Below are 15,591 nucleotides of genomic sequence, written 5' to 3' on the forward strand. Positions count from 1 at the left end.
GCATTTGGATGATCCAGAAGAAGATTGGGAGAATGTCATATGGTCAGATGAAACCAAAATAGAACTTTTTGGTAAAACCTCAACTCGTCGTGTTTGGAGGACAAAGAATGCTGAGTTGCATCCAAAGAACACCATACCTACTGTGAAGCATGGGGGTGGAAACATGCTTTGGGGCTGTTTTTCTGCAAAGGGACCAGGACGACTGATCCGTGTAAAGGAAAGAATAAATGGGGCCATGTATCGTGAGATTTTGAGTGAAAACCTCCTTCCATCAGCAAGGGCATTGAAGATGAAACGTGGCTGAGTCTTTCAGCATGACAATGATCCCAATCACACTGCCCAGGCAACGAAGGAGTGGCTTTGTAAGAAGCATTTCAAGGTCCTGGAGTGGCCTAGCCAGTCTCCAGATCTCAACCCCATAGAAAATCTTTGGAGGGAGTTGAAAGTTCGTGTTGCCCAGCAACAGCCCCAAAACATCACGGCTCTAGAGGAGATCTGCATGGAGGAATGGGCCAAAATACCAGCAACAGTGTGTGAAAACCTTGTGAAGACTTACAGAAAACGTTTGACCTCTGTCATTACCAACAACGGGTATATAGCAAAGTATTGAGATAAACTTTTGTTATTGACCAAATACTTATTTTCCACCATAATCTGCAAATAAATTCATTAAAAATCCAACAATGTGATTTTCTGGATTTTTTTTCTCATTTTGTCTGTCATAGTTGAAGTGTACCTATGATAAAAATTACAGGCCTCTCTCATCTTTTTAAGTGGGAGAACTTGCACAATTGGTGGCTGACTAAATACTTTTTTGCCCCACTATCGGTTTTAACTACTTCTCAGAATGTATATGTCTGTTTTAACTACTTCTCAGAATGTATATATCCGTTTTAACTACTTCTCAGAATGTTAATGTACATACAATATGGATTCTGACTTATTTCCTCTATGTTTATTGGTATATTTCCACATAGAGAGAGAGAGCGAGAGCAACCGGCTGTGATTGGGAGTCCCATTGGGCAGCACACAATTGGCCAAGTGTCGTCTGGGTTTGGCTGGGGTAGGCAGTTATTGTAAATAAGAATTTGTTCTTAACTAACGGCCAAGTTAAATAAAAAACACACACACACAGAGCCTCCTGACGTTGGGTTCAGTGTGTTTCTCATAATATACGTAAACATTTATAAATCTGATTTAAAGGCATACTGGATTTCAAAAGGCTTCCCCAGCTCTGCACATAAAGAGCTCTAATGGGAGCCATACTATGTCTTTAGAGGGGACAGGGGCCTGACATACTACTGCCTCTACTTCACGCTCCTTGTTCCTCTCTCTCAACCTCTCTATGTTCTCTCTCGTGCTGATATTTCTCTCTCACACTCTCTCAGCCTCTCTCTTTCACCCCCTCTGTCTCACCCTCTTTCTCGCTCACCCTCCCTCTCACCCTTTATGCTCATTCTATTACCCTCTCACCTTCTCGCTCTCTCTTACTCACCCCCTCTCTCACTCCCACACAACACTATCTCACTCTTATTCTCTCTCCCCTCCGATAACCCAGCTTTCATTCTCACTCGCTCTCCAATCTCTCCTCTCTTATATCCATCCTTCACTGTTCCCAGTAACTGTCGGTGTGAAAAATGTGGGATTATAATCAGGAATCGCAACACAACGAACTCAATTAAACAGTCTTCTTTCAGGCTCCTTTAAGTGCCAATGTGTGGGTCACAAATCTACAAGCCTGCTGGTAATTGTTTGTTTTTATTTGTATGAGGGATATGGTGGCAATCCAAACAACAGGTGTTCAGGGCCTCACAATGCCCCTGCCCCCCAACCCAGGCCAACCCACCCAATCAAGGCCTTTAAACCACTGAACCAACTAGTCTGGGCCCAAAGCTGACAGAAACGTTTTATTTTACCTCGGGCTAAATCACTTAGAGGAGCACTTTATTGGTACACACCGACCAACTGGACAGCAAAACACATTTCTTATGGCCCAGGAACATCATGTTGCACTAACGACATATTGGGTGACACGTACCAAAAAGGCCCACAAAGCCCATTCATATCCATGCAAGAAAAAAAAGTTAATACACAAACAGTCTCTCTCTCTTTTTCCATCTAACGCTTCGCTTCACAATGCGTTTCCTGCTGTAACCTCGTGTTATTTTCCTCAAAGCCACAGTCGTCTGGTCTTCTACAGCAGATAGGCATGCTCCATTTCCTTCTCAAGTCTCTGAACCATGGTTGGAATCTTAATTGAGTTCCTCCTCTGGAGCTCGGGACTATTTGACAAAGATTTTTCGTCAGTGGAAAATTCAGACCTTTGCCGAGCATAATCTTCCACACAATACTTCAACATTGTCATTCAGCACACCGGCTCCTGAGATAAAGCAGAGCAGTAGGTAGGAATGTATGTACACGGCCATTGAATTTGACGGAACATTATAATGTCTTTCATTTCCATTGTATAAGGATGAACGTGGGCAGAACTGATTGAGCACACTCTTCCTAATGCCCTTACATGACCATATTACAGTACACACTTGACACGTCGTTGTACATTTGCCAGTTAACATAGCAAACATTGTAGAGTTATCATGTTCATATTGGAATGGCCATTTAGAATGATTTATTTTCCTGTACAAATCTGCACATGCCATGGAATGATGGCAATCATCAAACGTATTTCCAAACTACAAGACATGTGAGACTTTTTGCAGCTGATGCAATGTTTTTCTAAGGCTCTTATCGGGATATTGGTGGTTTCCAGGGTGGAACTTTAGCCATTGCTCCCTCCTTCCCTCCCTAACACAGTCCTCCCTTCTTTTCCAGAACATAACAGTGGGCTTTCCTGTTTGAACACTGTTTCATTGCTATCTGTATTGTCTATTTGTTGAATGTTTGTGAAGTCTTGATTGTGGTTGTTTGTAATGTCTTGTTAATTGGTGTTGGACCCCAGGAAGATTAGCAAGCATTATGGCGTTAGCTAATGGGGATCCTAATAAAAATGACAAAATTACAAAAATTGTGACAGATCAAATAGGGAGGTTAGTATAGTTTGTATGGTTTGTACCCTTAGTATGCTTAGTATGGTTTGTATGCTTAGTATGGTTAGTATGGTTTGTACTCTTAGTATGGTTAGTATGGTTTGTATGCTTAGTATGGTTTGTATGCTTAGTATGGTTAGTATGGTTAGTATGGTTTGTACTCTTAGTATGCTTAGTATGGTTAGTATGGTTTGTACTCTTAGTATGCTTAGTATGGTTTGTATGCTTAGTATGGTTTGTATGCTTAGTATGGTTTGTATGCTTAGTATGGTTTGTATGCTTAGTATGGTTTGTATGCTTAGTATGGTTTGTATGCTTAGTATGGTTTGTATGCTTAGTATGGTTTGTATGCTTAGTATGGTTTGTATGCTTAGTATGCTTAGTATGGTTTGTATGCTTAGTATGGTTTCTATGCTTAGTATGGTTTGTATGCTTAGTATGGTTTCTATGCTTAGTATGGTTTGTATGCTTAGTATGGTTTGTATGCTTTGTATGGTTTGTATGCTTAGTATGGTTTGTATGCTTAGTATGGTTTGTATGCTTAGTATGGTAAGTATGCTTAGTATGGTTTGTATGCTTAGTATGGTTTGTATGCTTAGTATGGTAAGTATGCTTTGTATGGTAAGTATGCTTAGTATGGTAAGTATGCTTTGTATGCTTAGTATGGTTTGTATGCTTAGTATGGTTTGTATGCTTAGTATGGTTTGTATGCTTAGTATGGTTTGTATGCTTAGTATGGTTTGTATGCTTAGTATGGTAAGTATGCTTAGTATGGTAAGTATGCTTTGTATGCTTAGTATGGTTAGTATGGTTTGTATGCTTAGTATGGTTTGTATGCTTAGTATGGTTTGTATGCTTAGTATGGTTTGTATGCTTAGTATGGTAAGTATGCTAAGTATGCTAAGTATGCTTTGTATGCTTAGTATGGTTAGTATGGTTTGTATGCTTAGTATGGTTAGTATGGTTAGTATGGTTTGTATGGTTTGTATGGTTAGTATGGTTAGTATGGTTAGTATGCTTAGTATGGTTTGTATGGTTAGTATGGTTAGTATGCTTAGTATGGTTAGTATGCTTAGTATGGTAAGTATAGATAGTATGGCAAGTATAGATAGTATGGCAAGTATAGATAGTATGGCTTGTATGGTTTGTATGGTTAGTATGGTAAGTATAGATAGTATGGCTTGTATGGTTTATATGGTAAGTATAGATAGTATGGCAAGTATAGATAGTATGGCTTGTATGGTTTATATGGTAAGTATAGATAGTATGGCAAGTATAGATAGTATGGCTTGTATGGTTTATATGGTAAGTATAGATAGTATGGCAAGTATAGATAGTATGGCTTGTATGGTTTGTACTCTTAGTATGCTTAGTATGCTTAGTATGGTTTGTATGCTTAGTATGGTTTGTATGCTTAGTATGGTTTGTATGCTTAGTATGGTTTGTATGCTTAGTATGGTTTGTATGCTTAGTATGGTTTGTATGCTTAGTATGGTTTGTATGCTTAGTATGGTTTGTATGCTTAGTATGGTTTGTATGCTTAGTATGGTTTGTATGCTTAGTATGGTAAGTATGCTTTGTATGGTTTGTATGCTTAGTATGGTTTGTATGCTTAGTATGGTTTGTATGCTTAGTATGGTTTGTATGCTTAGTATGGTTTGTATGCTTAGTATGGTTTGTATGCTTAGTATGGTTTGTATGCTTAGTATGGTTTGTATGCTTAGTATGGTTTGTATGCTTAGTATGGTTTGTATGCTTAGTATGGTAAGTATGCTTAGTATGGTAAGTATGCTTAGTATGGTAAGTATGCTTTGTATGCTTAGTATGGTTAGTATGGTTTGTATGCTTAGTATGGTTAGTATGGTTAGTATGGTTTTTTATGGTTTGTATGGTTAGTATGGTTAGTATGCTTAGTATGGTTAGTATGGTTAGTATGCTTAGTATGCTTAGTATGCTTAGTATGCTTAGTATGCTTAGTATGGTAAGTATAGATAGTATGGCAAGTATAGATAGTATGGCTTGTATGGTTTGTATGGTTAGTATGGTAAGTATAGATAGTATGGCTTGTATGGTTTATATGGTAAGTATAGATAGTATGGCTTGTATGGTTTGTATGGTTAGTATGGTTTGTATGGTGTGTATGGCTTGTATGGTAAGTATAGATAGTATGGCTTGTATGGTAAGTATAGATAGTATGGCTTGTATGGTAAGTATAGATAGTATGGCTTGTATGGTTTGTATGGTAAGTATAGATAGTATGGCTTGTATGGTTGTATGGTTTGTATGGTTAGTATGGTTTGTATGGTAAGTATACATAGTATGGCTTGTATGGTAAGTATATATAGTATGGCTTGTATGGTTTGTATGGTTAGTATGGTAAGTATAGATAGTATGGCTAGTATGGTTAGTATGGCTAGTATGGTTAGTATGGCTAGTATGGTTAGTATGGCTTGTATGGTTAGTATGGCTGGTATAGTTAGTATGGCTTGTATGGTTTGTATGGTTAGTATGGCTGGTATAGTTAGTATGGCTTGTATGGCTTGTATGGTTAGTATGGCTGGTATAGTTAGTATGGCTTGTATGGTTTGTATGGTTTGTATGGCTGGTATAGTTAGTATGGCTAGTATGGTTAGTATGGTTTGTATGGCTGGTATAGTTAGTATGGCTTGAATGGTCTGTATGGTTTGTATGGCTGGTATAGTTAGTATGGTTAGTATGGTTTGTATGGCTTGTATAGTTAGTATGGCTTGTATGGTCAGTATGGTCAGTATGGCTAGTATGGTTTGTATGGTTTTTATGGCTGGTATGGCTAGTATGGTTTGTATGGCTAGTATGGTTAGTATGGCTAATATGGTTTGTATGGCTAGTATGGTTTGTATGGCTAGTATGGTTTGTATGGCTAGTATGGTTTGTATGGCTAGTATGGTTTGTATGGCTAGTATGGTTAGTATGGTTTGTATGGTTAGTATGGCTTGTATGGTTAGTATGGTTAGCATGGCTTGTATGGTTTGTATGCTTAGTATAGTTAGTATGGTTCTATGGTTAGTATAGTTTGTATGGTTAGTATGGCTTGTATGGTTTGTATGGTTAGTGTGGTTAGTATAGTTAGTATGGCTTGTATGTTTTGAATGGTTAGTATAGTTAGTATAGTTAGTATAGTTAGTATAGTTAGTATGGTTAGTATAGTTAGTATGGTTAGTATGGTTAGTATGGTTAGTATAGTTAGTATGGTTAGTATGGTTAGTATGGTTAGTATAGTTAGTATAGTTAGTATGGCTTGTATGTTTTGTATAGTTAGTATAGTTAGTATGGTTTGTATGTTTGTATGGTTAGTATAGTTAGTATGGTTAGTATGGTTAGTATAGTTAGTATGGTTAGTATGGTTAGTAGAGTTAGTAGAGTTCGTATAGTTTGTATAGTTTGTATGGTTAGTATGGTTAGTATAGTTAGTATAGTTAGTATAGTTAGTATGGTTAGTATGGTTAGTATGGTTAGTATGGTTAGTATAGTTAGTATAGTTAGTATAGTTAGTATAGTTAGTATAGTTAGTATGGTTAGTATGGTTAGTATGGTTAGTATGGTTAGTATAGTTAGTATAGTTAGTATGGTTAGTATAGTTTGTATAGTTTGTATGGTTAGTATAGTTAGTATAGTTAGTATAGTTAGTATAGTTAGTATAGTTAGTATGGTTAGTATAGTTAGTATGGTTAGTATGGTTAGTATAGTTAGTATGGTTAGTATGGTTAGTATAGTTAGTATGGTTAGTATGGTTAGTATAGTTAGTATAGTTAGTATAGTTAGTATGGTTAGTATGGTTAGTATGGTTAGTAGAGTTTGTATAGTTAGTATGGTTAGTATAGTTAGTATGGTTAGTATGGTTAGTATAGTTAGTATAGTTAGTATAGTTAGTATAGTTAGTATAGTTAGTATGGTTAGTATGGTTAGTATAGTTAGTAGAGTTTGTATAGTTAGTATGGCTTGTATGGTTTGTAACCCAATCACAAGTCTGAGGAATCAAATATTCTGTCTGCCTTTCATCTCCTCCACAAGGGTGTTGATTCAACACACACACACACACACACACACACACACACAGGTGCACACACGTAGACACGCACGACTGGGCACAGACATCACTGGGCACAGACATCACTGGGCACAGACATCACTGGGCACAGACATCACTGGACACAGACATCACTGGGCACAGACATCACTGGGCACAGACATCACTGGGCACAGACATCACTGGGCACAGACATCACTGGGCACAGACATCACTGGACACAGACATCACTGGGCACAGACATCACTGGGCAGAGACATCACTGGGCAGAGACATCACTGGGCACAGACATCACTGGGCACAGACATCACTGGGCACAGACATCACTGGACACAGACATCACTGGACACAGACATCACTGGGCACAGACACCACTGGACACAGACACCACTGGACACAGACATCACTGGGCACAGACATCACTTAATTCTTAAGGTGACAAATCATCCCTAACAGCTATGTGAACAGTGCCACTTCAAACCCAATACCATAGACACCTACACAACCTGTTTATAGGCAGAGTCAATAGATCACTTTAGCTTGGTAAACATCTTTAAACTAGGAGGTAGTTAATGGTAATAATTGCAAGGCAGCCACCATGACTGCAAATAAACAAGGCTTGAGCTACACTTTAAATACATTAAGTGAGGACTCGCACACCAACAGAGAGAAAAATATATATAACCAAGCAGCCAAACCCAGTGGGCAAAAACTGATTGAATCAACATTGTTTCAACGTAATTTGTCAACGTATTGTGACGTGCCATCTATGTGGAAAATACATTGGATTTTAAAAAGGTCATCACATCTTGTTTTGAGAGTGTCAACCACAGGGTCATGTCATCAACGTAACCAATTTTCAACACAGACAAACCTGAAGTTGAATTTGTACCTTTGAAACAATGTCAGATCTTTAACGCTTTATCCAATATAAAAGAAACTATAGGCAGGGCAGCACCTCCTACTGGAGAGTTGATCTATCTACAGCTATTCATTTGGTCTCCCATCCAGCTAAGACTACTACCAATGTGCTATCGTGAGAATGATGATTGAGAGATCTCTTAATAACTAAATATATTCACTGCTGCTGTCAAAGTCATTCGAAAGGGAAGGTTTGACAGAGCAAATTAAATGGAACTAAACTTTAAAAGTCATATCATCAATGAGGCTATTTAGGACCATACAGCATTTGTAAAGTTGTCAACAGCTATTGTTTCAATTCAACCCAGAATTCAACTAAAAATAGACAATGCATATAGGCCTATATGTATAAGAATAGTCCAGTTGTCTAAAATATATTTTTGTTTGAGATGGAGATATGAATCCATCATATCAACTATTAATTTGTCGACAACCTGGATATTGAATTGTGTTTGGTTGTCAACGCCTTTTGACAAACTCCAAGTGGTGCCTTTTACTAAGGAGTGGCTTCCATCTTGCCGCTCTAGCATAAAGGCCTGATTGGTGGAGTGCTGCAGAGATGGTTGTCCTTCTAGAAGGTTCTCCCATCTCAACAAAGGAATTATAGAGCTCTGTCAGAGTGACCATCGGGTTCTTAGTCACCTCCCTGACCAAAGCCCTTCTCCCCCGATTGCTCAGTTTGGCCGGGCGGCCAGCTCTAGAAAGACTCTTGGTGGTTCCAAACTCCTTCCATTTAAGAATGACAGAGGCCACTGTGTTCTTGGGGACCTTCAATGCTGCAGATATTTTTTGGTATCCTTCCCCAGATCTGTGCCTCAAAATAATGCTGTCTCGGAGCTCCACGGACAATTCCTTCAACGTCATGGCTTGGTTTTTTATCTGACATGCACTGTCAACTGTGGGACCTTATATAGACAGGTGTGTGCTTTTCCAAATCATGTCCAATCAATTGAATTTACCACAGGTGGACTCCAGTCAAGTTGTAGAAACATCTCAAGGATGATCAATGGAAACAGGATGCACCTGAGCTCAATTACACATCTCGTAGCAAAGGGTCTGAATACTTATGTAAATAAGGAATCTGTTTTTTATTTTTAATACATTATCAAAAACGTCTAAAAATCTGTTTTTGCTTTGTCATTATGGGGTATTGTGTATAGATTGACAAGGATTTTTTTTTAAATTTAATACATTTTAGAATAAGGCTGTAACGTAACAAAATGTGGGAAAAGTCATGTGGTCTGAATACTTTCCGAAAGCAGTGTATGCCACATCACCTTTCAGATCAAGCACCGCTCGGTATCTTCAACCTTAAGAGACACCACTTCATCACTGTCCTGATGATGACTCATGGAATGCATTACTATTCGCTGGGTGAACAAAGATTGCCAAAGTGAAGATGACAGCAACATTCTGTGCTGTTTTCTATTGTTTATGAGGCAGTGTGAGCAGGATAGGCAACATCTCACTGGGACTTTGGTTTTCTAAATATTTTAATTACCGGATGAGTTCCCAGCTGAAGGACACGCACTTCTGACTCAGCACAACTGACAAGAATATTTCATATTTTCTCCGGACGCGTCTGTTTACTTCAAGATGGTTTATTTTTGAAAGGTCAGACAGGCAGGGAGACAGGCAGGCAGACAGGCAGGCAGGCAGACAGACAGACAGAGACAGGCAGGCAGGCAGGCAGGCAGACAGGCAGGCAGGCAGCTGGATCATCCTAGTGTACCTTAGTCAACTGGATCGTCCTTAATCAAACCAAATTGTATTTGTCACATGCTTCGCAAAACAACAAGACTAGACTAACTTACTTATGGGCCCTTCCCAACAATGCAGAGAGAAAGAAAATAGAGAACTAATAGAAAAGTAACTAAAAGTTATAATACCCAGCATACCTCAGTCAGTGGTTGCAGTACTGTACAGTCCAGTCCAGACCAGTTCAGACCAGTACAGTCCATACATGACTCCTTAGATTACATCTGTACAGTAAAATTCAGAGGTGACAGGGGAACTCAATCTGACACCTCCCAGGACTCATCTCAGGCAATTTGCTCCTGAGCTGTCCAGGGCTTGAGGTGCAGAAGACGCAGAGCCTCATGTAAACCAAGAAAGATGGAAGAAGACTAGCAGGAAGAGAATCAAGCAGCCAGGACACAAACACACAGTAATTAGGTGCACTGGCAGAGATATAAAGGAACGGGGACAATGTTAAAACACAAGCTCCAGTTGTGAACACTAATAATGTCCCTAAGGAGTTAACCAGACCCACAGTGTTGCAGTATACAGCTAAAGAGAGTGTTGTTAAAGCTCAGGGCTGCTCATGGTCCACTAATCTGACGAATCATTCCTCATGAAAAACCATCAACAGGATCTTCACATGTTACTGCCTGGACATCCTGCCTCTCTTAAGGGAATATTATCCCAGATCTAGACGCCACATACAGTCACTCCCCCAGTAACATCCTGATCAACTCAAGGTACATGCAGTGATTCCTGGCTCCATACATTGTTTACTGGGTTGCTAGCTGCAACGTAATGTTTGGGGCCCTTGCGCATCAATGACAAAGGCACCAAAACATGCAGAGAGTTATCCATATTTGGTAGATTGGGATAAACACTTTGTCACATTAGGCGAAGTTCAGCGAGAGCTGAGAATATAAAGGATGGACTGATGGGACAAAGCAAAGGGCCTTGATGTGTTGCTTTGGTAACAGAACCCAAACAGCAAAAAGCGGGTCCTTGTTAACCTAAAATGGCCCCAGGTTCACAGACTCTTAGAGACTGTCAAAACCAGTCTTGCATTAAAGCATGACACACACTTGGACGAGTTCTGAACTTTGTGTTCCTACATTTTGGACTAACCTCTTCAAGGACACATTCGTGACTTAGACCACTTTCTCTCTCCACTTAACGCTGCAACAAAAAGTCTGCTCCCCTCTCTCCCTCCCTTCCTCCCTCTGCCAGCTTTGGCCTTTGAAGTGCTGACTGAAATAAAGCACCTCCAAATATTTTCCACAGAGATTTCTTTTAGAAGGTGGACGGCTGATATTTCCCAGAAGGCTGATGTTAGCTGTGCCCGCTGGCAGTGCCAGCGTCAGCCCGCCAGGCAAGTTAAAGTCATTATCAGATAGTTCAACAGGTCAACCAAGACACCAACTCTAGAACATTCACATACTGACCCTCATGACCTACCAAGTGCCACTACAAGACAAACTCAAGTTAAGCTGAAACTCATTCACCACTTAGGCAATAGATTCGGAATGTAGCAGCATTTACTGGTGACTTTGTACAGTAGGCTACAAATGGTCTAGGATCAGTTTATCCTCTGTGTGAGTGTAATATGGAGTTGATTAGCAGTGTAATTGGGATGATGGATGGGTTAAGTGTTGGTAACCGCATACACATTGTTCTCAGCTGACAGCCTCCCACCCACCCTGAGAGTGTTGGTGGACTGTGGGTGTGGCTGGGCTGTAGTTCGTCCATCACGGCCCCAGTAGCATCAGCGTGATAAGAGCCAGGAGCACTCCAAGGTGTTCTGGGAACTCTAGCAGGGTGTGAATTGCACCCCAGAAAAGAGGGGACTGTTCCACCTTGGCCACCATCATTAAGCCTTCACAATCCTTCTGCTCAAACAAGATGCAAATGAGGTCTAAAGTGGCCCTGAGTATTGACAGAACCAAATTGGGCTTCTAATTTGCTATTCTATAGGTGCTGGGCTGGCATTCCCCTTTGGGAAGCAGACATTTTCAACATGCCTGTTTCCTGCTTTTATTACGTGAACACTCAAACATTTCCCATCAAAACAACCGTAGTCTAATTACTTTCTACTTAAAAAGATATGAACAAGGCTCATTGCTGCCTCCTATCCACAACTACAGTCAAATGTTGCATGTTAAAACAACTTGACTGGCAACTAAATAAAGAAAAGATCAACACTTTTTCCTAAAGGGACACACAATCCCACTTGGTATTATTATTGATTTTCTCTGTTTCAAATGTCTAGGGGTCACTCTCTCAAATTCACCAGCTCTATGGTCAACTAGCCTCTGGCTAATGCCAACATGCTTTGCTTTCATACCACTTCTAAGCAAAAAAGATTGTGTTTGTTGTTGCAGTGCCTCATGTTTTGTATCCCCTGAGGTCCTTAAGCTTCTTAGTTATGCTAGATAATAGGTTCCATCTCCTAGAATCACCAGAGGTGGAAACACTGCATTTTCAGGGATTGCAGGACCCACTTCCCCCATGGAATGTCATTTCATACTAAGTCATCAGGGTTAATGGGGCTGAGTCTGATAAGTCCTCAGGTTAATGGGTCTGAGGCTGATAAGTCCTCAGGTTAATGGGTCTGAGGCTGATAAGTCCTCAGGTTAATGGGGCTGAGGCTGATAAACCCTCAGGTTAATGGGGCTGAGGCTGCTAAATCCTCAGGTTAATGGGGCTGAGGCTGCTAAATCCTCAGGTTAATGGGGCTGAGGCTGATAAACCCTCAGGTTAATGGGGCTGAGGCTGATAAACCCTCAGGTTAATGGGGCTGAGGCTGATAAACCCTCAGGTTAATGGGGCTGAGACTGCTAAATCCTCAGGTTAATGGGGCTGAGGCTGATAAACCCTCAGGTTAATGATGCTGAGGCTGCTAAATCCTCAGGTTAATGGGGCTGAGGCTGCTAAATCTTCAGGTTAATGGGGCTGAGGCTGCTAAATCTTCAGGTTAATGGGTTTGAGGCTGCTAGGTTCTCAGGTTAATGTGGCCGAGGCTGCTAAGTCCTCAGGTTAATGAGGCTGAGGCTGCTAAGTCCTCAGGTTAATGGGGCTGAGGCTGCTAAATCTTCAGGTTAATGGGTTTGAGGCTGCTAGGTTCTCAGGTTAATGTGGCAGAGGCTGCTAAGTCCTCAGGTTAATGAGGCTGAGGCTGCTAAGTCCTCAGGTTAATGTGGCCGAGGCTGCTAAGTCCTCAGGTTAATGTGGCCGAGGCTGCTAAGTCCTCAGGTTAATGTGGCCGAGGCTGCTAAGTCCTCAGGTTAATGTGGCCGAGGCTGCTAAGTCCTCAGGTTAATGTGGCCGAGGCTGCTAAGTCCTCAGGTTAATGTGGCCGAGGCTGCTAAGTCCTCAGGTTAATGGGGCCGAGGCTGCTAAGTCCTCAGGTTAATGGGGCCGAGGCTGCTAAATCTTCAGGTTAATGGGGCCGAGGCTGCTAAGTCCTCAGGTTAATGGGGCCGAGGCTGCTAAGTCCTCAGGTTAATGGGGCCGAGGCTGCTAAATCTTCAGGTTAATGGGTTTGAGGCTGCTAAGTCCTCAGTTAATGGGTTTGAGGCTGCTAAGTCCTCAGTTAATGTGGCCGAGGCTGCTAAGTCCTCAGGTTAATGTGGCCGAGGCTGCTAAGTCCTCAGGTTAATGGGGCCGAGGCTGACTGGACTGGAAAGAAAGTACAGGTTACAGCCACAGGTCAGACTACTAGTAAATTTCATAAGTGCCAATGCACATGACATACTCATACAATGACAATCCTAGGCATATCTAATATGTTAACACACAGTTTACAGTTCGCCGTTTTATTGTCACAATCACAAATCACAAGTACAGTGACATGCTTAACTTGCAAGCTCTACCAACAGTGAAGTAATTAAATAGCATAACTAATTAAACCAGGTATATAATAAAGAAAACGGGAGAAATAAGAAATAAGCGAGGAAGCTATATACAGGGTCGGCTATATACAAGGGTCAGCTATATTCGTTGCCGAACACCTGCCCTCGCCATTGTTAACAGAACTGCGGGAAAACAGTGCCCGACAGGTCGGTGCAAAGGACACAATCTACAGGTGTACTTGCTAGCTAGCTACCATGTTCTGTGGGGTTTATCAGCGGCTGGCATCCAATGTTTTTGTGCATTAACGCCACCTACTGTATTGCAGCATTGCCACCTTCACCTGTCCCAACTTAAGAATTGATCAATAGAAGTATAAAGAGGGGTTTCTGCAGATGCACAATCAACAGTCTCTGCATATTATTAAATGAGGCTACCCACTCATACACCACCTAGCCTCTGACAATATAAATGGACAGAACAGCAGTGGTGTGATGATGCGCGAAGGGGTTTGTGTTACTTACAAACGTTCTGCGTTCCTAGGTATTCCTTTTGGCACGGTCCTGAAGCCTTGAGCCTGGCAATCCACATGAGATCCAGAGCAACTGCATTTGTGAGGACATCCATTCACCACGGCAGCGCACAGCAATCCGCACATCAGAACCCATATCCCCCAGTGATATGCCGTCCACTTCTCATGCACATTCGGTAGCATGGTATTCACCGTGGCAAAACTAGTATTCAAAACGAAAATAACGAAACACTAAATGTTTTTTTTTTCTAAAAGGCGGAATCCCCAAAAGGTATACTCAACTATCTCGCAATAAAAGATAGTTGCAGTTAAATTAATTAAAGGCTAAAAGGTCCAGAACCTAATAATATGAATAGATCAAATCAGTTTCTCAAAGTTAAGTACCTTCCCAAACAAAATCGATGCGGAGTTGCGCTCATTTAAAGTCCAATGCGTGTTCTGCCTTTTTCTCACCATTGATACAAAACTGTAAAAATATTAGAGAATTAAAAAAAATATTTAAAATGCTATTTCAAAACCATCTTCATTCAGATGCGTACGTCATTTCACTTATAACAATCTTCATCAGTAACCATCCCAAATGCTTCATAGAAGAAAAAAATCCAATGGACAATTAGTTTAGTACATAAAGTTTCAGATGTGATAACAGTTTCTCAGTTGTTGAGGTAACTCCAGCTAGTACGCATCACACAGTCCCATTCCAATTGATGCCATTTTGAAACAGAACTCCAGGGGAGCGAATGTAGGCTGCAGTCTGCGAGAAAACTCATACCTATTTCCAACCCCCAAATTCACCACTTCAGATTCCTACTGGTTCGCACTGCGTTGATGTCACTATAAGCAGAAAATAAGTTATTATTCTATCTTTTTTTTAATGCCCCTCATGTGCACTTTACGATCAGTAAGTAAAATAATAAAGTCTATGGAATTTTGGAATGAGTTACAAGCAATGAGTTTGCAATTGATGAGTTACATGGAAAACATGAAGTTTCCATTTTTGGGTCCAACACTTGTGTGCATGTGCAACTAACGGGACTTGATCAGAGAAGGTTATATTTGTGGATTTGACCTAACGAGGTGATATAGCCTAGTGTACTTTTAAATGAGGCTATTTGTGCCCAGATACTGTGAATCTTCATTGAGAACTTCTAGTAGCAGGGTGTCGTTAAAATAGAACTGGATGTGACAATGCATTTAGAATGACTTGAGTGACAACGGCAAGGACACCGCTTCATAATAGTTATGCAGTAGCATCTATATTAAGTTGAAGGCAGCAATGAAACAAAGAATGGTTGCCTACGTTCTCATTTTGCTGACCCAGGCTTTATCAAGTATTCTGACCGTAAAAAGCAATTCCTTCAATGACTTATATCAATAGCAATAGGCCTGTATCTCAACTAAATTGAAATTGTTGTAAGAAAGTGGCCAAGAACTCACTT

The 15,591-nt window shown here is 40.6% G+C and overlaps 1 protein-coding gene across 1 annotated transcript in view; it reads right to left on the bottom strand.

Annotated features, from left to right (window-relative positions):
• Window positions 1-14,872, bottom strand: part of LOC115123089 (slit homolog 3 protein-like) — a 516,835-nt gene extending 501,963 nt beyond the window's left edge. Inside the window, 2 exon segments of the mRNA XM_065018507.1 lie at window positions 14,145-14,354; window positions 14,537-14,872. Of these exon segments, the coding sequence (XP_064874579.1) occupies window positions 14,145-14,354; window positions 14,537-14,571 (245 nt within the window). The 5' untranslated portion in view covers window positions 14,572-14,872.
• Window positions 14,873-15,591: the final 719 nt, after the last annotated feature.

Source organism: Oncorhynchus nerka, linkage group LG5 (genome assembly GCF_034236695.1).
Source record: "Oncorhynchus nerka isolate Pitt River linkage group LG5, Oner_Uvic_2.0, whole genome shotgun sequence".
Lineage (NCBI taxonomy): Eukaryota > Metazoa > Chordata > Actinopteri > Salmoniformes > Salmonidae > Oncorhynchus > Oncorhynchus nerka.